Source organism: Mus pahari, chromosome 5 (genome assembly GCF_900095145.1).
Source record: "Mus pahari chromosome 5, PAHARI_EIJ_v1.1, whole genome shotgun sequence".
Lineage (NCBI taxonomy): Eukaryota > Metazoa > Chordata > Mammalia > Rodentia > Muridae > Mus > Mus pahari.
The window spans coordinates 155220592-155246462 of NC_034594.1; the positions used below are offsets into that span (position 1 = coordinate 155220592).

The window sequence follows — 25871 nt, forward strand, 5'->3', positions numbered from 1 at the left end:
TCTCTCTCTCTCTCTCTCTCTCTCTCTCTCTCTCTCTCTCCCCCCTCCCCCTTCTTTGTTTCTAAGCTGAGAAATTGTTGGGGATGTCTGACCTTCACTCCCTGCGGGTAGGGAGCATTCTCCCTGCTTGAGTGCAGACTTCATTCTACTTTAAATATGTAGAGACTGCCAACATCAGCTGACAAGAAAAATTGAGGTTACCACAAAGATACTCCCTCCTAGAGAAACATTAGATTCTTTTGAAGTTTCTAACAGGCATGACAAGCAGATGTTAGAAACATTCCCCCATCCCACGGGTAAAACTGTTGAAAGCCTTACTCTGCAGGGCTGCTTTCTCTACCCTTCCCTCCTCAAGCTGATCCCGTGGCAAAGTCTAACTTTGAAAGTGTCCCCTATGTCCATCAGAGCATCACATCTGCCCTTCAGTGTCCAGGGCTAATCAACAGCCAGGATAAACAGACACACACACACACACACGATCTTTTGGAGGGTTAATTCACCTTTTAATATCATATGCCTCCTTTCAGGCAGTCAAACCATCCAACTCAAGACACAACAGCCTTCAGCAGCTTCAGTTAGACTTAGCCTTCTCCTTACAGAGAAAAGAGGCCTCAGGACAGATAGCACTTGGACACTATGGTATGGTTCTTGACAGTTCCCTAGCCATAGACTCAGTGCAGTGCCAGTCTCTTCCTCAAGAAAGCATCAAATAGGCTTTTCAAAAGCACTTGCAAACCCGAGTACCCATAGATAGTCACTGTCATCGGCACCTCAGCCAGGGTAGAGCAACAGTGCTAGTGAGCTCGGTTCCTGTCCTTTGATGGCCTGTGAGTGCCTGGCGCACATACACACTCAAGGTGCAACCAGTCAGTGGGGAGGGCAGGGAGGTGACTGGAGCTTTCAAAGAAGGTGACAAGCAAAAGAAGTGGAGAAACAGCGAAGTTCACAGGAGACTAGGGCCAGGAAAGCAACAGCCCCAGGCTTGCTCCCCTTGACTTACTTTTCATATTTTTGGAAGAAGGAACTGTAGGACAAAGGAGTGGAGATACGATATAACAACCTGCATCCAGCTGGGGCGTCCCTGGTAACCGCAGAATGGCCACTGCAGGTAGCTCAGGGACAGCTCAGCCTTATACATTCCAACCAGCTCCCAGCAAGTGAGAAGACCAAACCTACAAAGGGGAGCTCTGGGTATGTCTGAGCTCAGAGGTAGGTGCCATAGCAAAGCCAGAAAGTGTGCACATCAAGCAGCGCGATGGGGCTCAGCAGCGGCACCGCAGAGTGCCCTGGCGTCACGCTAAGGGGATGCTCAGGAAGGGCTCGTGCGTCAGGAGAAAGAATCTGAAATGAGGAGTCCGCACTTTGATGAGTACTCTTTCAAAGATTTCCAACAAAAACAAAATCGTTCTTCGTCATTAAGTATTTCCATGAGTCATCACTGGCACACGGGCTCCATCTGAGCATGAAACAGATACCCGGGAGACAAGCTAAGCCTGCGCTCCAGAGCATTCCTCACGCACCACAGATGAATGTTTATGGTCTGTGTCAAGGGACTCCAGGGAAGACAGGAACCACAACTGTGTGTGTAGTGCATTTTCTGAATGCTTAAGATGTAGATTAAAGATGTTGTCTATCTTGATATCAGAAGTAACTGAATAGACGATACACAAAATAAACAAGAGGTGAGAAGAAAGTCAGAGTGGAGATTAATATCTGAGGAGCACCTGATAAACCGTATGCTTCCTGAATACTAAAAAAAAAAAAAGTAAACTTACCATATGCTTAATACATATGTATAAGAGAATAGTGAAATCAGATATCCAAACTTCATGAAAACGTCCCTGCATTACTCAAGACTTGGGGGCTAGTGTGGGGAGTAGCTGTCTGAAAATCACTGATCATTAACTACTACTGTTCTTTTGGAAATGCTATCAAGCATAGTTAAGTGATACGGACGACTCATGACGAAACAGACAGAGCTCTTCATTTAGCTTCAGCTAATAGCTGAATATAAAAACTGACGGGACCAGGGGTGGGACTCGGTGGCAGCGCACCTGTTGAGGGTGTCCAGACCCTGGAGTGATTCTTGGTACTGTGAAAGGGATGGCATAACTCCCACAGGCCCAATTGGCATGAGGCCTTTAGGACTGTAAGGAACCTCACGAGCCACTCATTCAAAGGAGAAAGAGGTCTCAAGCCACAGAGTCACGAGCAGAAGAGCCATGCCTAGAACCCACAGCCAGCCCTGGCAAAGCACTGCACACTGAGGCCTCAGTGCTTGTTAGCTGAGAATGGGCAGGAGATGGAATGGGGAAAGCTGTCTCAGCAGCAACCGTTCCTGGAAGACAAGAGGGTGTGTGTGCAGGGTGCTCACTGAGGTCTGGGGTGAGTGCCAATCTAGCAGCAAGGATGCCTAAAGGAATGGTGCTGTGCCCATGCCATGAGATGCTGCAGAGAATAAATACATTCATTCATTCATATTCTCTCTCCCCACCCCCGACATGGAAAGGGCTACATGGTGGTTATGTGAACCACGTACAAACGTACAGATGCATTTATGAACAGGGAAGGGAAAGAACCAAACTATTTATCATAGGGGACACAGGACAGATGAGAAGAGGATCAGGAAAGGCCTCTACCTTGAATGTTTTCAGTTTTTTAAGACTACCATGAAGACTAAAAGAAGCAGCGTTATACCCTGATAAGAAGCTTTCAAAGAACTTAAAATTGATTGAATTTAAAAACTATTCTTAATTCTATTTAAGTCAAATATTTACTACACCTAAACTGTTACCAAGTGTTCTCCCCATCATTGGAATCCCCTATGTGATTAAGGTATTACAAGGATCCCAGTCTCCGTCCGGGATCTGGAGTAAGGTTACATGGTCACAGCTTGCGCTGCTGCCTTGGCAAGCCGCAGGACCATGCGAGCTGCGGGTCAGCACAGGGAGACCAACCCAAGAAAGTACTCGGAAGTTAAAGGCATACTCAGAGAAGGAGGGGAGAGAGCATCCAACTGTGCACCCCAAAGACATCTCCTGGGACTTGAGTCAAGAAGCAGAACTTGAACTAGGTGCTCTGGAAAGGGTCCAGCAGGGAGACAGGAGGCAAGGCATGGAAGCAGTGCTGCCTACTTCCTGCCCTGGACACTCTTGAAGCAGGGTGCACACAGCCACCAAGAACCTGAGCTCAGAGGAGAGATCAAGAGACAGGACCAGGCTCAAGCTCCAAAAGCAAGAACTGCTCTGGCAGAAGAACTGCTCTGGTAGAAGCAGCTGCTCTGGAGGGCTGATCTGATAGCCCTGGGCAGGATAAACTTGAGATGAGAAACACTGAAGACAAGAAGCCCAGCTTGGGAGTTGCTGCAGTGAGGGGGCTTGGTATACAATGGTGACCAAAAAAATGTACAAGAATTTAACTTCAGCGACTGAAGAAGCCTCTCAAAAATCTTTGTAAACACGTGAATCAAGATTACAAGTATTAGGTGTTCTAACTGTATATGTTATTACAAGAAAAACAAATATTTGGGTTAAACAAAAGTTTACACTTGGTAGGACTACTGTAACTCCAAATTCGCCACCACTGGATATGGGATCTGGGATCTGGGATCTGGGATCTGGAATATGGGATATGGGATGGTACATGTTCAGTAAGTACAAATGCCTCAAGCTATGTTACCGTGCTTGGCTTCTGACATGAACTTATTTCTGAGCTTCCTCATGTGAAGTCAGTGACAATCTGGGAAATGACAAAGTGTTGTCCAGAGCACTGGCCTGGAGGTTGAGGGCAATTTTGTGTTTTGGTAGCTTTTATTAGGCTGAACACAACAAATATATTTCATTAAGATAAGACACACAAGTACTGCTGCTTTCAGAATGTTATGGGTTATGTCCATAAAAATTCACTTTTATGTTTTCATTACAAACCACGCGTTACTCAGATGAGATTCTGCATGGTGATTATACCTCAGTGAAAACAAACACGTGCCTTGTTTAAGTAAGCTCAGATCAATTGCTTAATTTGTATCCAATCTAAAACTGACTCTGTTATAGCAGGCCAAGGCTTTTATTAATAGAGAGCAAAAGTATAGACAGGAGCTGGGAAGATGGCTCAGTCAGTGGTTAAGAGCGTTTGCTCTCTTCCTAAGGACCCAGGCTTGATTCCCAGCATCCACATGGAGGCTCACAACCAGTTCTAACAGGGACCTGATGTCCACTCCTAACTTCTATGCACATCATATGCACTGAGCATAGATACACATGTAGGCAAAACACCTATATACAGAGAATAAAGTATATAAAACACAGTATATATGCAACCACCATTCCTAAACTCCTGTTATTTGTAATTTAAATCTAAATTTTAGAACACCTACATTCAAGGTGGGAATTACAAACCCTTCTCAATATTATTCATCTTTCTTGAATTCAACCCAAAAAGGACTCCGGGGAAAGGAGTTAACCTAACAGCCCGCAGCATCCCACGGAATTCCGAAGTGTAAGCGACCCCTTGCAGCTGCGGTGCTATCCGCTTCTCAGGAGGAGGAGAGTCTAATGTGTCATCCAACGTCTACAGAGAATCCTGTTACACTGCTGAGAACAGTAAGGGGAGACTCGATTTCCCCTTACATTTTACTTTTTTAACTTTGTGTTGATTCTTTGTGAGTTTCACAGCACATACTTCAACCCCACTCATTTCTCTGTCTCCTTACATCTGCCCTTTGCCCTTGCAACTTGCCTTTCCAAAATAAAATAAAATAAAATAAAAGGAAGGAAGGAAAAAGAAAAAGGAAAATAATCTCATTGTGGAAGCTGTATTGTGTCAGTGTGTCCCGCAGTGTATCCCTCTGTCCACACATCTTCACTTGCAAATGTTCGCCTCAATGAGTCATTGGTTTGGCTCCAGATCTCTGGTTTCTGTTGCACCATTAATATTGGATCCTTACCAGGGCTCCTCCCGGTTATCCGGTCACACAATTCAACCTTTCGAGGATGATATATATTTTAGAGGTGGGCCAACTCAGAGCCCTGGACCTGGACCTGGACCTGGACCTGGGTGGTACTGAGCTGGTCAGCATGCTGGCTCTCCCTTAGCCACACCACCAGAGCCAGTTCTCCTGTGCTCTCACCCTTGGGGTTGGCTGACCTGCGTGCGCCCCATCACCAGGGTCAGCTCTGCTGGACTGTTCTGGGGAGGTGCAGGGCCCACAGGACTAGCTCTCAGGAGTTCATCCTGACTGCTGCAGTGCTGCAGTGGCCAGTGAGGGGGCGGGGCCAGTTCTGCACAGCCCTGACATCCACATGGTCGGTCCCAGCAGCTTCCCCACCAGAGTCATCCCCATGATCTTTAAGAGTAATATGAGCCACAGACAGAGATTGCCCACACACTGCTGCCGCCTCCCTCAGCAGCAGCAGCTCAGGCTGGGACCTCACCATGGCCCGAGGTGGCTGGGCTGGCCACTCACAAGATACTCTTCTCCAGCCTCCAGTTCCATCTCTCTTCAAAATGATCAAGCTGCTCCACTTCTCTCTCCCCCATCTGTCCCACTGCTGGCTGGCCATGTGGCTGACGGGCCCCTACGTGACATCCTCAGTCCAAGTTATATGAAGCGGTGGCAAGTGAGTATCTAGAGCCTGCCTGTGCTGTGCAGTGGAAGGCAGGTCTGTGGGCTTCTTGCCCTGCCCACACAGTTCAGCATGGTGGAACATGGGTCTCTTGTCTGTTGACCTCCTCCTGTGCTGCACTGTCTGCATTTGATTTGATTTGATTTTTATGTGTTTGAGGCATGAAACAACTTCGATCACCAAGCCAGGCATCAAGATAAACAAACAACTGTCATCTGCTCTGCCTACGACTGATGTAAGACCACCACCACCAAGGTATCTCTTTGCCTACTGCCAGGGGGTAATGTCTTACGTTTTTAACTGAAAAATTAAATTTATGTGATTTGGGGTTAGTTCAGTCACAGAGCACTTTCCTTGCCATGGATGAGGCCCCTGAGTTCAACTTCACACATTTCATGCCATCCACCCCTGCCCCATAATTAACTCAATGACTAGCAAGAGCTGTATGTAAACAAAGGGCAAAGCAAAACTCAGTTTCCACAAAGATAACACTGACCCAGAAGGAAGCTCTTCCCCATCCAGGTCTAATTAACAAGGAAAACAAAAATCAACTGAGCTTAAGAGAATTAGACTAAGGACAAACGAGAATGTTCTTCAGGTAGGAAAGCCTGTGGTGAGACACAGGTCAGCTGCAGGGTGTCCCGCTAACCCTGCCAGCTGGGCAGCCAGGCTAAACTGTTGCATTTTATGTTCTGTGGGGCCAGGAACTGAACTCAGGCTCTTGTACATGCTCAGCATTCGGGGCACTACAGGACCTCACCTCCAGCCTCGGAAAGTCTCAGTCATTGCCTGTTTCTCTCAGGTGGGCTGCTCAGGCCTTAGACTCCCAGCTCTGCAGTCAAGGCTAGCCCTGAGCTCTGGACCCTCCCGCCTCTGCCTCTCAATGCTAGGATCCGAGGCTGCTCCACCAGACTCGGCTTTAGTTGCAATTCCAAAACCACTTACATACACTAGCAAAAGCCAAATAATGGTGTCACGATATTTAGAAGCATATTGTAAAGATGATGTTTTTAATAAAAAGGCCGCAATGAGAAATCACAAGACCTGATTCCAACTGGGCTTTCACCTCGCTGGCTCCAATTTCCTTGTCTGTAAAATAGAGTCGAATTAAATTGTTTCCAAGCGCCTTTCCTGCTGTGAAATTCTATTACATTCTGCTCTGGAATTTTAGACCACTCCAATCATTCTATCTTCTGTCTCCTGGGAAGGATTTCGACACTGCCAGGGTAACAGCTGCCGAGCTAAGCACCTCAAACCAAATCCCTGCCTTAAACATTTCACGGATGTGTCAGTAGAAACACCCCCCCCCCCGACTTAAAATTTTAAGTATCTAAAGTAAAGATTTAATGGAGAAAAAAAAGTTTAGTGAAAGTAAAGATGCTCGAAACTGACGGGAGAAAAGGGCAGAGTCCGCAGGTGCAAACCTCGGGAGAGCTCAGACACGGTGTGCAAGAGATCCGACACAGATGGAAACAGGTGGGCTAGAGATGCCTAACATCTGTACGGGCACTGCCAGAGCTGCAAGCACTAAGGGAAACAATGCCAGGCTGTTCCAACCCTGGTGAGGAGCGGCTGGCAGTCATCCAGCTTGCCACTCCATGGATCTAACTGCAACAGCAAACATCAAAGTGCTTTAAGTTGAAAGGGCTATTTTAAATTCCAAAAGCACTTGCTCTGAGTTTCCCATCGAGTGTCAGAAAAAGCATATATAACCTTGACCTTTTTTAAATTCTGAAAATGTACGTTTGGTAGGTTTTTCATCAAGTGCTTTGTCCACTCTACCATCTGAACCCTGAGGCAGGGCACCGGCCACCTCTAGCATGCCCACAGCCCAGGCTGAGGTCAGCCCCCAGAACTGGGAAAAGAAAATATGAACTTGAATTGTTGTTGTTGTTTTTTGTTTTTTTTTTTTTTTTTTGAGACAGGGTTTCTCTGTATAGCCCTGGCTGTCCTGGAACTCACTTTGTAGACCAGGCTGGCCTTGAACTCAGAAATCTGCCGGCCTCTGCCTCCCGAGTGCTGGGATTAAAGGCGTGCGCCACCACGCCCGGCTATGAACTTGAATTTTTAAGGGAGGAGAAAAGCTTTCCTTCAAAGGTATTTTCTTTTTGAATGTTGACTTTGTTGTTTGATCATAAAACATATATATTTGTTTTAAGTCTGAAAAATGAAGACTGTTAAAAAGGAATAGAATACGCATCCACGCTCTGCCTCAGATAAAGCCTGTGACCTCCCTTGTGCCTAGTTCAGACCCTGAACACGTGTGTGACCAGGGTCATGGTGTGGTAACACTCTTTTTATATTTCCCACATACTGCAGTTCTTCTAACAAGCAGTTTATTAGATTGCCATAACTTATTCCAATCACATAACTGTAATCACATTACTTATCTCTTAATTTACATATGTTGTCCTTACTCAACGAAATCTCAAGTTAATGCTATGATATATTATAACTCTGACAAATACTCTTATCCTAGTTAGTGATGGGTGTATTGATTTTTTTAAATTATGCATGCACGCTCGTGTGTGTGTGTGTGTGTGTGTGTGTGTGTGTGTGTGTGTGTGTTTGCAGTAGGCAACTACTCCAGTACATGGGTCCTGGGGATTTAACTCAGGTTGTCAGGTATGGTGGCAAATGTCTTTATCCACTGAGCCATCTTGGCTACTTAACACTTTTTAACATGATTATTCTGACACACATTTAAGACCTCTCAATTTGTAATTTTCTTCATAATTTCTGTGTGTACTACTATAGTCATTTTTGATCTATGACTGGGTTTCCTCATCCCAGTTATTGAAGGTCTAGGCCAGCCCCATCAGTTTGTGCTATTTCAATCTTTTATGTTAAGGGAGAAAAAAGCCTGCCCCCACAAAGCATGCAAGCATACATTCTGTGGTACACCCAGGGACCAGGGGACAGAATTTTCAGGGTCTGGCTGAACCATCCTGGTCACGGCTATGGTCTAGGCCAGATAATAAATGGTCTTCACTTGGGCTTAGTCAGCAGTGGGAAGGTATGTGGGACCAAGGCGGACTTCAGGCCTATGACAGCACCCACAGAGCCTTGATGTCACTTGGTGTGCTTGGTTAGCCAGATTTAAGGAAACAGGACCCAGAAAATTATGGTGATTGAGGATCTATTTCTGTCTCCTGACGTCCAGTGAGTCTAAGGCTAGAGAGAAGTCAGAAGCCATTGAGTTAGGGGTCCAGTTTCACCTGTGCAGGTGCAGCCATTGCTCTGTCTATAGACTCCTTTCACAGAATAACACTGCTTTATTTGGAGCTCAAAGTAGGCAAGTCCCAGGATAGACTACACTTAGGAAACCCTAACTCCCTTTAAAAAATTACAGTGTTATTCTGACATCTGTAATTTGAAAATAATTTCGGTTAAATTAATTCAGAACATAATTTCAGACCAAAAGAGACTATTAAATGGACTCTCAGCCAGAGACAGGGACTTTGCTTCTCCAAGGTACGTACATGCTAAATCACAACCCAGAACAAAGATGCTGAAGGAACGGCCAAAAGCCTCTGGTCTTAATTCCCTAACAGGACTGCAGGAACTCCCACAGGCTTTCTTTATGAACTGACATTTCCTACAAAGGAAAGCCGCGCAGGATTCCCAGTCAACTGAGCATGCTCAGTTTTCCTGACCAGATTACATGATGAGGCATGGGAGAAAGGAAAAGAGGCCCATCTTTTGCCATAAATGTTCAAATCACTCTCCCATGCCTTCTAACTGACCCTACGTCTGACTCTTCCATCTGGAAAGTTTAAATCCTTCTAGTCTGGTGCACTTGTCTCCTATCGTCTTGGACGCAGCGATGGGAAGATGGATGACTGCCTTCCCTGAGCAGGATGGCCCAAAGGACAGCCCTTTACTTTCTCGGCAGAACTAAATCATCCGTTTTGTCATCTCTTCTCCACCCTAAATTCCAACTCACTAAGCACTTGCCGAGTTAAAAAAAAAAAAATCAAGAGATATAATTTCTGGTCTCAAAGACCAAAATAGGAAGATGAGAGGCTCTCAGAGATACAAATACGGACGAGAGGCAAGAAACGGATTAGTAAGCTCATGTCATAAGCGGGTTTCGCACCCTGTGAGACTCTAAAATCAAAATGTCAACCATTTTCAGCATCCTGAAATCAGGGGAAAAATCCAAGTAGCACAGTGAAGACGAAGTGTAGAACGGTCTCAGCAGAGACACGACTGGGAGCAGGTGAGGCAGCTGGCAAGCCCCTCCCTCCACCAGCCTCCAGCCTCTGCAGACCAGTGAGCCTCCACTGTCAGGAGAAAGGCCAAGATGGTGAAAAGAAGCTTGAGGTTGCAGATGGAGCTCTCCCAGCCCTCACAATGTCCTCCTACCACCTCACTGAATCTTCAGACAAAGGCAGAGAACTCATGTACACATGCACACACCTAGACAGCCACTGCTCACACCACGACACGTGACATTTTAACACCGTGACTCTTCCTAATAAACAATCACTTTTGTGCCCACAGTCAGCTTGCAGGATTCAATCATCATGGGCTTGATTGCTACTGTATCATATTTATTAAGAGGAAGATAAAAAATTAAATAGAACCTGGGATCATTAAGCTTAGACTTAAGAAAACACATAAAAATAATCCAGTAATATTTTCAATGTCTGAATATGAAGTGAGACTTTACCCTTTTTTCTTGCAGTTTTTAAGAAAACCCACTCTGATGACTTATGAGTCATAGACCTTAGATCCCTACTGAGCAATAAACTTTCACCTCACACATAGAAAACACACTTATTACAACTAGCACTAAAACCCACTGTGCGCCGCATAGCAACCAAGGAGTTTAAGCCTAACATGCACACAGAGATGCAGGATGCAGAATCAGGTTGGATTTTTCCCCAGGGTCCATAGGAGGTGGTGCTGTCAGTAGTTTCCATGATCCAAACCTTACTAGAGTTAGGTCTAAGACAGGCCACCCGTGCTCTCACAACTATGATGTGATCAGTGTGATCATGCATGGGACCTACAACATAGATGTGATAACTAGTTCTTACACTGAATTGAAGAGTGATAGCAAAACTTCCCCAGCGTGCATGTAACACCCACCTGTGATCAGGAGGGAGGATTGTTAAGTCTCTAGAAAACGCTGTTGTTCATGGGTTGTTGGGAATTGTTTTAAAAGCATGATGTTTATTATGTCAAAATCTAAGGGCTCAAGTAAGCATATCTAATATGTGGGGCTCAAATCAAACAGATCTGGACTTAATTTCGGGTTCTACCACATATTATTAACTATTGAATTAATACTTAAGATCTTATTCAATTTTTTAGTCCTTATTTTCTTTTATAAAGTGTAGATGACAGTAATAGGACCAAATTCCTTGGTTTGTTTTCAAGACTGTAAAATACTATGTGATGCCTGAATGCAAGAAGGTCCCAGTGAAGTCATTAATAATGTCATTTTATATTTTAATGGCAACCTTATGCTATTAAAGTCCAATCATTTTTCCAAGGACATATATACAGCACATGACCAAGTCTTATGTCATAATTCTTAAGAGCTTTAAACTCAGACTACTATACATAACTATGAAATCTTTTAGAATATTTTTGGTAACAAACTTTATTATTAAAATTATTAGAAAGGTCATTTTAATTATTAAAACTGCAAATTAAGTAGAGGAGACCATAGGATTACTGGAATATTACGGAATTCAAGTCACACTGCTGATGTATCACGACAGGTTCTGTGACCATATATAGTCAAGTGCATTTAATGTAGAATCCACTCATAGCTGGCTATTTTTATGCAAAACACACACAGCTGTGGGTGAGTGACATCATTTCTAGACGCTACTTCTTCCCACTCTGAAAGCCAGGTGACACTTGTTCTATGTTTCACACAAGTATTTCTGCAACCAAGTATTTCAGGATACTTTATAATAATGAAAATTGCTTTTCTTAGTTTAATTCTTACTGGGTATAAAATAATATTTAATCTCTAGATAATGTGGTTCTAAAATCTTAACACAACCCTGAACTGATTTCTTTTAAGATTTATCCATCCCCAGCTTGGAATGTGTCTTCAGTGGTCAGGGTCTGCACTTTAAACAAAGGTGTAGATTCTCTTTTGAGAGACGTGCAGTGTGCAGCAGAAAATGATGTGTGTGTCCACTGAAGGGTCTGTGGGTGTCTCACAGGACATGAATAGACACCAAGAAGGCAGTGTTGCTGCCAGGCTGTGTCCTCTCTCGCATCTGCTTACTTTAAAGCTCACTTGGGGATTCGACGTCCACTGATTAGCGACGGAGGCCTCTTGCTTCCAATTTAGCTGTTACTTTAATTTGCAACTTCTCCCTCAAGTTGTTAAGAATATTACTGTGAAGATGTGCTGAAGGGCTACAACAAACGAGGAAGCATACAAATATCAGATCTCCAGACCAGCATAGCCAAACATTAACCCTGAAACTCCAAGAAGTCTATCTCCTGGAGGCATGGCAGAGAAAACTGTGGTTACAGGATTTGCTTAACAGTCAATTACAAACCAACCTTGGTAACCCGTGATGGTACTGTCATGTGACATTACAAAAGAAGAGACATTTGTGCATGAGGCGCATGATGTCTGCCACATCGGCATGGGCCCCCCAAGTCTGTACAAGTCAGATGATCTACACAAACTCAAACGACCTTCAAAACCTGTACAAACTGATGCATATAACAGCCTCAGTTCAACTTAGGGTCAAGAGGAACTCTCCTGGCTCAGCAGGTGAATAATGAGTTTGCTGTCAAGCCTGAAAGCACATTGGATGCCCAGGACCAATACAGTAGAAGAGAATGAACTCCCATTAGTGTCCTCTGACCTTCACACTCATTGTGATGTGCATATCTCTCTCTCTCTCTCTCTCTCTCTCTCTCTCTCTCTCTCTCTCTCTCTCTCNCTCTCTCTCTCTCTCTCTCTCTCTCTCTCTCTCTCTCTCTCTCTCACACACACACACACACACACACACACACACACACACACACACTCACACACTAACAAACAAACAAACTTTTCTTTCATTAGTTAGCTTTGTTCCCAGGCAGCAAGCAAGGCAGGAGGCTGTTTTGGCTAATAAGAATGGAATCCTACATGCAAAGTGCAGAGGAATTGAATGACTAGAGACCTGGAGATGCAGCCTCCTCAGATGCTATTAACGAGGTCTTTCTCCTTAAGGCCATCTATCTCAGGCTATTCTGCAGTGAACTGGAAGGTGAAGGAAGTCACTTTCCGACACACAGGGACAGTGAAAGGCAATCATGATAGGGACACTGCAGGGTCCTGTTTCTGAACAATGCAAACCCAACAAGAATCACCATTGGGAAAGAACTACTTCTAAACAATTAGAACTCTAAAACTGGTTAAAAAGTAGTTTTAAGAGTAGTAGCTTTGGCATTCTTTTTCAGCCACGCAAGTTAAATATTCATAATTTATTTGGAGGTTATGAAGCAAACAACCCCTGTAAAGATACACTAAGTTATAAAGTACTTGCCTTTAAGCTCGAGCCTTCCTCTGCCAGACTGTTTCTGTGAATGTTGTGCAAAACACACTTAATGAGCACATAATATAGTTTTCTTAATATGACATGAATAATAATCATTAATAAAAGGTCCAAGAAAAGGCTGTAAGAAAGCCAGAAAAGCCTTGTTAAACTTAAGTAACTGAAGAGTGGAGTGCAGGATGAAGCCCACAATCCTCAAGCGTGAGCGTTCACTGCACACTCATGCTGCTCACTGGGAGCTTTTAGCCGAAGATCACTGTTGGCTCCACACAAATTCCTCAGGAGCACAACTCCTTAGAATTCACTATAACTGAGACACCATTTCTTACTGTAGCTTCTCACTGCATGAACAGCAGACATCGGTAGTTAATTCCTGATTAAATCCTGATTAAACTTCTATCCTGCTGGAGGAATCTGTTCTCAGGCTGGCTTTCCCTGAGCCACCTCCCCCACCCCCCACCCCCACCCCCATACCCTCTCCCTAGAACAGCATCAGAAATGAAGTAGGGAAGTCATCTAGACTCTGGGAGCAGTGGCCTGCACGGCTACCTTCCATTATTTCTTTCCTCACTGACATTAGGTTGGCTGGTTGTTTGACTGGTGTTGTCCTTTACTTGTTAAGAAGTTCTATTTTTATGTATGAGTATGTGACTTGGTCCCTTTGGAGGCCAGAAGAGGGTGTAGAATCCTATGGGACTGAAGTTACAGGTACTTGTGAGCCAACATGTGGGTGTTAGGAACTGAGCTCAAGTCCTCTGAACTACGCGCCATCTCATCCCGTGGTTGGTTGTTTTCAAAGTCAGAGACCAGTGCACTTAGCATGAGGAGCTTTAAAGGATGAGAGAATACATTCTCAAAGACAGCTGAGGTCCTCACAGTCTCCCACTACCTAGGAAGCATCCCATGACAGGGAATGGGCCAGCAAGGCCTACTTCTCAGCATGAAAGCATCACTGAGCGCTGTATAAGAGGGGTCTGATTGGTGCCCAATTACCTAGTTAGTTCTTTCAACAATTAAGTTTTGCATGCCCACCAAATGCCAGGTACCTTGCCAGGTCCTAAAGGCACAGAACAGAACAAAAGATGGTTTTACAAACTTAGGATAATATCAATCACAAGTATTAGAAGTGAATAATTACTGCTTATGAATCAGTCAGCAATAAACCTGGTCTGTTAAGATGGCCATCCAGCATGCTGAGCCCATTGCTGGGGGCAGGATTCTTGGACCAGTTATTGCAGATGGTTCTTCAGAGCTGAATGTGACAGGCAGGCCGTGACATCTCCCCACCAAGGGGCCTGCTAGGCTGAGGCGACTCCTCATGCAGTTTCACAGGTTTTCTCATCCATGCTCCAGGCACCTGGACAGCTGTACATGATTGAAAAGACCCTCCCATCTCTCCCGATTCTTTCTCCAATCCTCCTTTAGGCTCACTAAGCCTTGTTTTTTTCCTTGAAGTCGTTTGGTAATTTTGCCTAAATCATTCCTTTTTAGAAGACCAGAAGTTGTTTGATCACAGAGGACTAACTCTATGAGGTGTTTTTAAAAATTTAAGTTTGGGGTTGTTTACAAAAAATGAAAAAAATATACCCTGAGAAATCTTTTAATTCTTTCATCCAGCACATCTTTATTAAGCTCCAAATATGCTTCTGGCGCAAAGCTATACTTCAAACTCCCAAATGCCAAGCAAATTCAATATCTGGTTTGTGTTAAAAATATAATTCTGTACAGTTAACTTTAATAACAGGAGTTCTAGTTCAAAATTTTTCTATAAATGTAACATTCTATAAATTATTTTTTAATTTCTTAAAATTTATTTATTTATTCACTTTACATCCCAATATCAGCCCCCCCTCTTCCCAGTACCCCCTCATGCAAGTCCTCCCCCAATCCACCTTCCCTTTCGAGCCCCCTTTGGGTGTCACCCCCTCTCACTACCCTAACACTATTCCCTCCCTGCACATCAAGTCCTTGTGGGACTAGGCCCATCCTCTCCCACTGAAGCCAGCCAAGGTGGTCCATTTAGGGATGTGGGATCCACAGGCAGGCAGGCAACACGCTCAGAGACAGCCCCTGCTCTAGTTGGTGGGGAGCCTGCATGAAGACCAAGCTGCTCATCTGCTACATATGTGTTGGGGTCCAGGTCTAGCCTATGCTCATCCTTGGGATTCCCCCAGGGGTCCAGGGAAGTTGACTCTGTGGGTCTTTCCTATGGAGTCCCTGAATTCTTCTCCCAGTTCTTCCGTAATCCTCCCTGAGCTACGTCTACTATTTGGCTATGGGTCTCTGCATCTCTTTCCATTGGCTGCTGGTGGAGGCTCTCAGAGGACAGTTATGCTAGGTTCCTGTCTCTCCTGGCCGTGTCTCTTGGGGTCCTGCAAGGCTCTTCCAGACAGAGGATGGAGTCCAGAGCTGGACAATAGGGCTCTGGGGACCACCCCCCACACACACACACAAGTTATTTCAATTTTACCTAGCAGCACACTTAAGTTTGGAAAGAAGGAACAGACAACATCAGCTGTCTCTCTCTTGGAATCCAAAAAGTAACCAATATGCAACAATGACTTTTTAGTAAGCCTCAGTGTTTGCCAAGCATCTTACAACCTTTCAAAAACCAACCAAACAACACAAAACCTGAGAAAACCTTAGCCACACCCCGACCCCTCTTCACTCTACCTAGCCAACAGCCAGCAGTAACATGGAAACAAAGAGTGTATCTGCTTCATCTCCAAGAGCTAAGTTAACTTTATGACATAAAACCGATCTTGTTTCTTAACATTTATTACTAAGGCAAAGGCTCACCAAGGCTCATGTTCTGAAATGCATTACACACTGTGCAATGCATTCCATGGGGTAAAGCTCTATAAAATATGCTCATTTATAATATAAAGAACTCTAAAAGAACTCCCTTAATAAAATAAGCCTTTGCTCAACCTGGCCGCCAAGCTGACTGACTTTGGCAAGCAAGCTTGGAACTTTTTACATATTACAAACATTATCCCTTCTAAATAGTTAATTTGACTATGTTAAGGAATGTAAAAATAAACCCTGGTTTTGGTAAAATCAAGATGAAGCCTTACTAGACTTCTAACCTAATCTGTAACTATCATAATCAGATTATGTGATTGGCAGAAAGGCCCTGAGTTTTTCAGCTGGTGAGCTTTTTCAACAACAGTCTTTTTCCCTGTGCGGACGAAGTAAAGTGTATAATTTCAACTTAAGAAAGAAATGGGGTGTTCCATGTCTTTATTTAAACCAGGCTGCAGCATGGCTGTTTCTGAAACACTAGGAAAGCTCTAGAACAGAAGAAAGCACAGACAACAAAGAACAAGAACGAGGACAGACAGAACAAAACTTTAAAAGAGAAGAGGGTGAAGCCTGGAGCTGGGCGGTCACCCAGTGTACCCCAGCTGTTACCCCACCTCCACAGGACTGCAAACTAAGGCAGAGAGATTAAACAGCTGTGAAGACCACTGGCAGCAGAGTCAGGCTCCAAACACTGAGTGTCTTCCAAAGCCTGGGTTTTCTCCCCTCCCAGCGTGGCAGGGAAGAGAGGGGCAAGAAAGGGACTCAGCGTCAGGTAGCGCCAAGTGGTTTATAGCTAGCTGTCCAGTTAGCTACTCTAGACAGCTATGCTCTTCATGGTATCCAGTCTAAGGAGCCCAGACACCTACTGAGCTGGCGCTTTGGTTTCAGAGTGACTGCCATAATCATGTGCAGTGGCTTTTGTGGGATCCCTGATCTCCAGATTTCACAGGATATCATTTATGTGTTACATGGGGTTTCCTAATGCAGGAATTTGGTTCTTTGAGATTTTGAAGAACATTTTTAACATTTATCATTCCTTTGTTACACACTAATCAAAATATAACCAATATAACTCCATTAAGTTGGCCAAAAAAAAGGGGGGGGGGTGTTGTCACTGTCAAATGTAACTGTTCTTATGCCAGGGCCATTATTCAGTTGGTAAATTGCTTGCTGTGCAAGCATGAGGACCTGAGTTCGATCTATACCATGACCAAGAGGAGCAGTGCGTGGTGGTGCGGTGCTAGGAGCCCAGTGCTGGAGTGTGCTGGCCAGAGCTCTGGGTTCAGTGACAGAGGCTCTGACTAAAAAAAAATCATGTGCAGAGACTGAGGAGGTTGTTTGGTATGACTCCTGGCCTCCATATGTAACACACACACACACACACACAAAATGGAAATTCCATTTACTGCCACAATTGAAAAAGGATCTTGGGCTGGAGAGATGGCTCAGTGGTTAAGAGCACTAACTGCTCTTCCAAAGGTCATGAGTCCCAGCAACCACATGGTGGCTCACAACCATCGATAATGAGATCTGATGCCCTCTTCTGGGGTATCTGAAGACAGCTACAGTGTACTTACATATAATAAATAAGTCTTCAAAATAAAAAAAGTAAGAGGAAAAATGATCTTAGTTCCTTTACAGAGTCAGAAAAGCAGCATGGTTCAGTAAGACCATCTCTAAGGATGGGAATGACCTTCACCTGTGCTGTCTGTCAAAGACGCAGGCCATGGAAAACTTACAATGTCACTAGTGTTCCTGAGGAACCAAATTTCAAGTTTTATTGGATCTAACTGAATGATATAGGTCTAAAGACTGCATTTATTCCTTCTTGTAAAAGCTACCTGACCAGGAATCCTAGAGATGTCATAGTTTACTCTTTCATGGTCAGTAAATTTTCCTGGTACTAAAGAAAAAGGAATATGAATCCGCACAAGTCTCCATATAGTAGCTTTCCTCGTACCTCTGTAATTACACTGTTGCTTACCTTCGGAGTTCTCAGTAATAGAGCAAACACTCAGGAGGAGATCAACCTAGCAGTGGTCAGCCCACGCTGGAATCGGCTGTCTTACCCAGCGCACCACCCTACCTGAGGCTGGGAACCAGGATCACAGCTGTCCCTGTCTCCAGCACCTAATAGTAATCCCTCAGTGGGTATGTGCTATAGTGAGTAGGGAACCTTTGCAGGTCTCCACCCAGCATCTTAGACAAGTGTTTGGGTTGACTCTGGATGGGAGGGCAAAGCCAAGACTCTAGGGTCTGTGTCAGTGTCCACACGCACGAAGTGTGCAGACTGACATTTGTTCATAGTTCTTGGTTAAATTGAATAGCACTGTCACCAGGGCTAGGGACAGAGGAGAGGGTGGGCCAGAGTGTAAGAATGCCTTGGCATGTTCCAAGGGGTACGATTTATATTTTTAATAACAAATGAATCCCTATTTCTTACTTTTTAGGGGAAAAAGTTCCTTCATAAACAGTGACTAATCTCTTACATGAGAACGGAAACAAGGCCTCTCAGATGGCCAGTCTCTGGCAAACCAGATACTGGAGAAAGAAAACACACAGGTCAGAAATCACACTATAGCAGGTGCGTGGTGGCAGCAATGTTTAGTTAACTTTCAAGGGGCTAATGCCAGGGCTCCAGGGTCCTCTACAGCAACCACTCCTCCACTGTGCTACACAGCACACGCGAAAGTAAGCAGCTATCTGTGAAAGCACCTTTACGGACACATACATGCACTTGGCAGGTACCCTGGGATACCACAGGTTCAATGATAATGAGCCTGTGGTGCGGCCAGGTACGGAATGCTCTGCTATCGTCAGGGACCACTCCCTGCAATAGCAAATTAAAAGGTAAGTAAGGGACATTAGAACGCTTGATTGCTGCTTTTGGATACAAAACTCCTTATTAACAGTGCAGCGATATTAGGGCCCTTTCACTTCAATATGGCAGTAAGACCACGAAGGAATAACTGGGAAGTTGTTTCAACAGCTTAGGTAGAACATGACTTGTGTGGCATCTTCCAGCCTTGGATGATAAAGAGCAGATCGTTGCTGCACAGACCTACACCACTGGGCTGCATTTGGGGCATAAAATTAGGGAACTGTCACAAAACCATCTGAAATAACTCTCTTCCCAAACCCTTTTTTTCTATCCACTTCTAAAGAATACTTTTTTTTTTTTTAATTAAAAAATAGAATTAAACTCATGGCCTTCTGAGCTCTGGGACCGCAGGCAGGCGCATGAACCGTGCCCAGAGCAGTACGGTTTGTTCTTCTTTATAGGCCCCACCTCCATGGCTGCTCTCCTCATCTCCATCAATCCCTAGCTGTCCTCCACGGGTCACTAAGGAACATTCTCAGCCAGACCTCAACTCCATTCACCTCACTGACTGCCACCATCTCTCAACTCCGACAAGTCTTTCTTCCATGCAAAGAGCCTTCTTCACAATGTTCCTCTTACTTTGCTCTGAACCCCGAGCGATCAGCTGCAGCAGCTGGTTTAAGACTTGCAGGGACAGGCTTTCTTCTGGCAGGGAGAGACTATTTCCTGCCTTTCTTAATTCTTCCCAGTCTTAACTAATCAGGTTAATTAATGGTTGAACAACAGACGTGAGGACAAATGAGAAAAAAAAAACAAAAAACATAAAGTACTATCTTTTAAACTACTTTATGTTCAGAGATAAAGGATATTAAAACAAAATATACTAAATGTAACTTCAATTATATCTTAATTTTATGAATCACAAAAGTGAGAGAATTCTTTTTTTTTTTTTTAAAGATTTATTTATTTATTATATGTAAGTACACTGTAGCTGTCTTCAGACACTCCAGAAGAGGGCATCAGATCGATCGTGTTATGGGTGATTATGAGTCACCATGTGGTTGCTGGGATTTGAACTCTGGACCTTCAGAAGAGCAGTCGGGTGCTCTTACCCACTGAGCCATCTTGCCAGCCCAAGTGAGAGAATTCTTAAAGGGAGAGTGACAGGGAAGTGATGGACACAATGCCCTTAGGAAGATCAGCCAAGGAATGAATGAAGACCTGGGCTGTGGAAGGGGAAGAAACAGGAAGACAGCTTAACATAGGTAGCAAATGGGCCGGGCTAAAGTTACCATCGTCCATTTGATTGACCTCTGAAAACATTATTATAGCGTAAGTACTTTATGAATAAAACTGTTAAAAATAAGACAAAATATGCATCGGCAGACTGACTTGTAGCACAGATGCAAACCGTGCTAACCATCAAGGGCGCTCAGGAGCCTCCATCTCTGCACTTTACCAGAAGGCTCTCGACCTCTAATGCATCCTTTATGGAAAGTTCAAGTCACGGACATGTCTTACATCCTGAACAATACTTCACGGACTGGCAAACACAGCAAAGACTTAGAAATGCACACAGCCCCTGTGGGAGACCAGCCTCTAAGTTCCCTAAAGCACGGAATAGGGGAGCTGATAAAGGCAGCAAAATGACTGCCGTCTCCTTTGCAGAACCTTATGTAGCTGCAGGTCTACCGTCCACAGGGGCTTTGTGGACATTTTACTGGTTGGGGAAGGGGAGATAGCAGCTGACTCAGTGCCTTGTCATGCCACAGGAAAATTCTACAATAAATACCTGCTAGTCTGAGGTCCTCTGAGATAGCCCCTAACAGCACTACTGTCCTCAATGTCACTGCTGTGTCTTACCAAGCACTGTCACACTTTCAAGAGAGCTCCGGGAACAATCTTTTTTCTATTTTATTTTATTTTATTTTATTTTATATGTGTGTACATATGTTTGTGTGTGCACGCACATACAGGTACTCATGTAGGCTAGAGGTGGGTGCTGGATCCTCTGGAGCTGGAGTTATAGGTAGCCATGAGCTCTCTGATGACATGGGTGCTGGGATCTGATCTGAGGTCCTTTGGAAGAGCAACAAGCACTCTGAACTGCTGAGCCCTGTCTCCAGCCCCTAACGTTAGTCTTTCACTTTCAATGTTCAAGCCCTATACCTGCTTTAATACCATGCCTCACCAACTCCAGGGCCACTGGACACTGCCGGCTCTGTTGCTTACTCAGACCCCCACCTACCTGCATCTCTATGACTGGCATTACCATTCATCCACCTCCTCAGAAAAGAAAAACCAGCTCTGAGTTTTCTGGACTCTCGTGTAATGAATCACCAGATTCAGCAATCCACTCCCTCCAGAACTGACTTTCAAAATCCTACTTCACGTCACCACCATTCCTATCCACCACAGTCCGGGCCCAGCTCAATCTGCTCTCCTCAAGGAGAGAGGAATGTAAATCACACCATGATGCTTACCTATGACACTACTCCCAGTGGGTGGCTCTTCTCAAAACAAAGCAGGTAAACTAAGCACTGGCGGGGATGGAAAGCGCTGAACTCTGTTCGCTGCTGTGGGAATGCAAACGGGAGAACCACTGTGGCAAAGATCACCGGGGTCCTGCAATCCCACCTCGGCTGTGCTTATAGACCCCACACAATTGAAAGCAGGGGTTCCAGGTACGCCCATGCTCTACACTGGTCCAAAATGTCCATGAGCAGAAGAATGCATAAACAAAATGACTCTGTTGAGTCTTGGCAACATACTAAGTGAAAGAAACCAGTCACAAGTAGACAAATGCTGGGTGATCTTTCACATATGAGTACCTACAACACTCAGATTCCTGGAGGGAGAAGGCTGAATGGTGACTGTCAGGGGCAGGAGGAAGGAGAAAGGGATGCTGGCGTTCAATGGGTACAGAGCTCAGAATGGGAAGATGAGGGTCTTCTGGACTTGCGTAACCATGATGCTTGTTCAGTAACATGAGTGTATTTAATGCCACTTAACTGAATACTTACTCAAAATGGTTAAAATGGTATTTTATGTAATTCTTATCTTACACACACAGAAACAGAAAGGCAGAGACAGGCAGAGAAAATGCATGCACACACACACAAACACACACACAAAACTACTCTTCAAAAGAGAGCCCAGAAAGCCCTGATTTGCAGTTCCCTTCAGGACTTGGAGTCAGTTCACCTCTCCTCTTACAACTCCTCTCTCTTCCAGGACAGCCCAGCGATGCTCAGTTATGCTGGGGCTGGGCTCATTCTATGCTGCAGCTCTTTACATAAACTGTTCCTGCTATCTGCAAGGCAATGACCTCTGTTCTCTCTCCACTGGTGTGATCCATCTCCAGTAGCAGGTGCCCCTTCTTCATAGGATTTATCACAATACTGTAGCTATTCATTTGATTTACCTTTCATGTAGTTTAAGACTTGATAAAGGCAGAAAAGATATCTCATTCTGTTTAGAATGACACCTTTGGTGTGGGCACATACGAGTATCTCATACATAATACTGATTATATGTGTAAAGAGATACAAAAAAACTGTAGGACTCATTCTTGAAGTAGAATAAGGTATAAAGTATGTCCGACATCTTCAGCCCAGGAAACTAGCTAGGTCTGCATCACTCTGTGTAATTAAGTTCTAAAGGAAAACCCACAGGAACAAATCTAGCAGCCCAGGGCCCTACACCATTTTCATTAAGTTCCCCAGGGCTGTAAGCTCCTCAGTGCCAACCACAGGCAGTGGCGAGCTCAGCCACTTGCCATGAGCTTGAGTTTTAATGACACTCCACTTAAAGTGCACGTAGGACTCTCATTCCTTTTGAATTAGGTCATGAACAAATGCTAAGTAAAATCCAGAAAATCTTGGCCCACTCTGGCACACGGAAAGTACTGGTTGTTTGTCCAGAGTTTTAAAGCTTTCAGACTTATTATATGGAGTTCAGTTTCAACTGCTTCAGTGTGTGTAACTGGCTGCCTCGCCTCACACTCTACAACCATACATATAATTGATGACTCATTCACATAAGTAATTATGAGTATGCCATTTTAGAATCTACCAGTTACAGAGCTTAATTCAACATGGGAAGGGCCTAAACCTGATTATGCAGCCCAGAGGAGTTAAGACAACTCATGTAAGGCCTAGCCTTGGGGAATTCCATATACATATACATAAACATAAACATACACATACACATACACATACAACAAGACTCTCAACTCTGATATAGATGTGTACACAGAGCCCTCTCCTCCCCTCCCATGCTTGCTCCTTGGCATTTTCTCACAGCTCTGCCCTCTCCTCCCGGAAGAGCTAAGACTAGCCAACCTTGACAACCTGCAGACCCTGACAAAGGTGGACTCCCCAGACAGGAGCTAGTCTTAACTAACAGGGAGACTGCTGCCAGTGCACAATGCATCGCTAGTCTGCAGTAAGAACAAAACTGTAAACAACTACATACATCTTTGAGATGTTAGGCAGAGCAAAATTTGCCAGCCATGAAAGAGCAAATACAGCATGACTGTGTGTGCACACATGTCCAAGGGCAGTCGACATACCGGCCATGGTTTATACGGCAGTGAGAGGCCGGGCTGATGGGGCACAGGGAAGTTGTCTGCAGCGACAGAAACATGCACACCACACTGAAATGCAGGCACTAGCGTGTACCTCTGAGACAGCCTGTGAGCGTGTGGAAAGTACACCCTGACTGAGAGGGAATGGTGCTCTTTCTGCCTTATCAAAAGTTACTCCCCAAAATCACACACCAGCGCTGTGGTTACAAAGTACTTAGTCCTTCATAGAACACACCCGCAGTGCATATGCCAAGTACTTCTGAGAAACACATATCAAAGTAAGTGGGCCGAGGCTGGAGAAGGAAGGACTGATAGTGACGGCAACTCTTATGCCACTTCTCAGTTTCCTGGAACTAAAACTGTCTTAAAGTCCTATGCTGCATTATAGGTTCCGTCTACTATGGAAGGAAGTTACTTCTTTCTGATGTCAACATACTGCACAATCACTCAAACCCTTTGAATAGAAACAGTGAGCACAGATATACAGAATCATAAGGATGCAAGCAGTTTTAACTTCTTTTTCATGCAGACTGGCCACTACTAACAACATAAAACGAGATGCCTATTTGGGTAACCACCATAAATACAACTCTTAGGCACAGTAACAAAAGTGCTAGCTATAAGACTTTTTATTAAACATAAGGCCAGCTGGGACTCCTAGACTGCCTCAATACATAAGGTAGAAAGCAACTGAGAAAGACAGTAGACATCAGCCTTGGGCTACACACACAAGTCCCCAGTCACATACATGTATGTGCACCACATACAGAGAGAAACACATATAGAAAGTCAATGGATAACACAAATATATTATTTCAATTATAATGTAGTGGGCTTCAGACAATTCACAAAATAAGTATTTATATGAGTTCTATTTCCTGACCATTTCCCCCCTTCTGGAGATATAAATATAAGTTGTCACATTCACAAGAGATCCGTTTAATGCTGAAGGCCAACAAGACATCCAGGGTACTCACCTGATGATGGTCAGGTGCTGCCGTACAGGTTGATGCTGGAAATGGTCAGGCCACGGGTGATGAAGGCAGAAAGATGGTGAGGGCTGAAGGCAGTGCGCAGCCTGATACACGGGTGAATGGTTTGGACACAGAGATGCAGAGTATTCGGAATGTGGCTGCATGCGACACGAGGCCAAAGCGGGGGAGGCTGCAAGGCCAGCCTCGGGGTGGCACTCTTGGTGACTGCTGTGGCCGCTCACAGGGTGATGGTATGGACAAGGGTGGCAGCACTGAGCTGGCGTCTGAGGTGTTCTTTGGTTGTCTAAAGGCAGAAAGGATGACTTAACTGTGCCATTAAGTTGCAGGCATCCATTTGGGCTTGCTTTTGTTCTCGGGGTTTCTCTGGGTCCGAGCTGCTGGGCTGGGAGGTCTCCATCACTGGGGCTGAGGGGATTAGGGTTGGAGGTGCTGGTTGAGATGCTGCCGTTGCTCAGAAGCACAGAGTCACTTCCGCTAATCACAGCCATGCCCGATGTTTTGGTCCTAGAAATGACAAAGATATAAAGCTATCAAGTTCTAAACAGGCAGGAGAACATATAAATAAGAAAGACATGTAAGACACGTAAATGAGGGGTCCTGCAGGAGTTACCAGCCAGTGTCTAGGAGGGGGCTGGGCACCACCGAGCCCACTCCACTACTTCGTTTCCCCTGTCCTCGCTGGCTACCTTCTCCACCCCTCCTCTCCTCAGTGCTTGCAGTCTCTTCTTCCCAGAAGAGAAAGGAGAGCAACACAGACCCTTCCGCTTTCCCACTGCAGTGCTTGGGGCTTCTGTTGGGAGTGCTGAGCAAAATGAAGGTGACATCAAAGGCAATAGGTGTACATGTTAAGACAACATAAGTACTTTTAAGGCTGGTTTATGTCTTAGAAAAGTGCCAATTTAAGATTTTTTTCCCTCTGAGTCACTAGAATCCCAGAATATGAAAAAGCCTATTGAAATAAAGAGTAGTTAGCTAAAAATTCTTAAAACACAAATGATCAGACATGAAAAGTTTTCTTTTCCTTTAGGCACACTGTAAAAGTTGCTCGTGAATTCACTTTCTATGCTGTAGTTTTAGTAACATTTGCGTAAGAAAAATGATATTGTGGACGAGATTTGTTTCACATTACATTTTCTTAGATTTTTTTTCCCTAGCTTGCACCAAAGGTCCCAGGCCTTCGCTGTACAGGAAACCCCGCACATGCTCACAGTACCACAAACACCTTTATTCAGTCAACATGCAACAGCAAAACTAGATAGCCTGGCGCCTCACTGCCAAGTAATCTTAACCACCCATTTGAGCAGTATACACAGAAACAAAACCTGGGGGTTCACAGTAAGAACAGCCATCAAATGCCACTGACCTAGCCACCCTGCACATGAACTCCTTTTAACCCTAACCCTTTGATGTGGCTTCTAGCGAAGTCTTCCTCCAGCCCTTCCCCACCTAGGACTTATACAAGCACCAAGACAGTAACCCCCTTCCATCTGTGTGCTCTATGTAACCTGG

At 44.6% G+C, this 25871-nt stretch overlaps 1 protein-coding gene across 4 annotated transcripts in view; it reads right to left on the bottom strand.

Moving 5' to 3' along the window:
• Positions 1-25871, bottom strand: part of Disp1 (dispatched RND transporter family member 1) — a 138123-nt gene that overhangs the window by 23262 nt on the left and 88990 nt on the right. For all 4 annotated transcript variants that reach the window (XM_029538946.1, XM_029538947.1, XM_021198397.1 and 1 more), the window contains one exon: positions 24345-24866. In XM_029538946.1, the coding sequence (XP_029394806.1) occupies positions 24345-24866 (522 nt within the window). The remainder of the gene's footprint in view (positions 1-24344; positions 24867-25871) is intronic.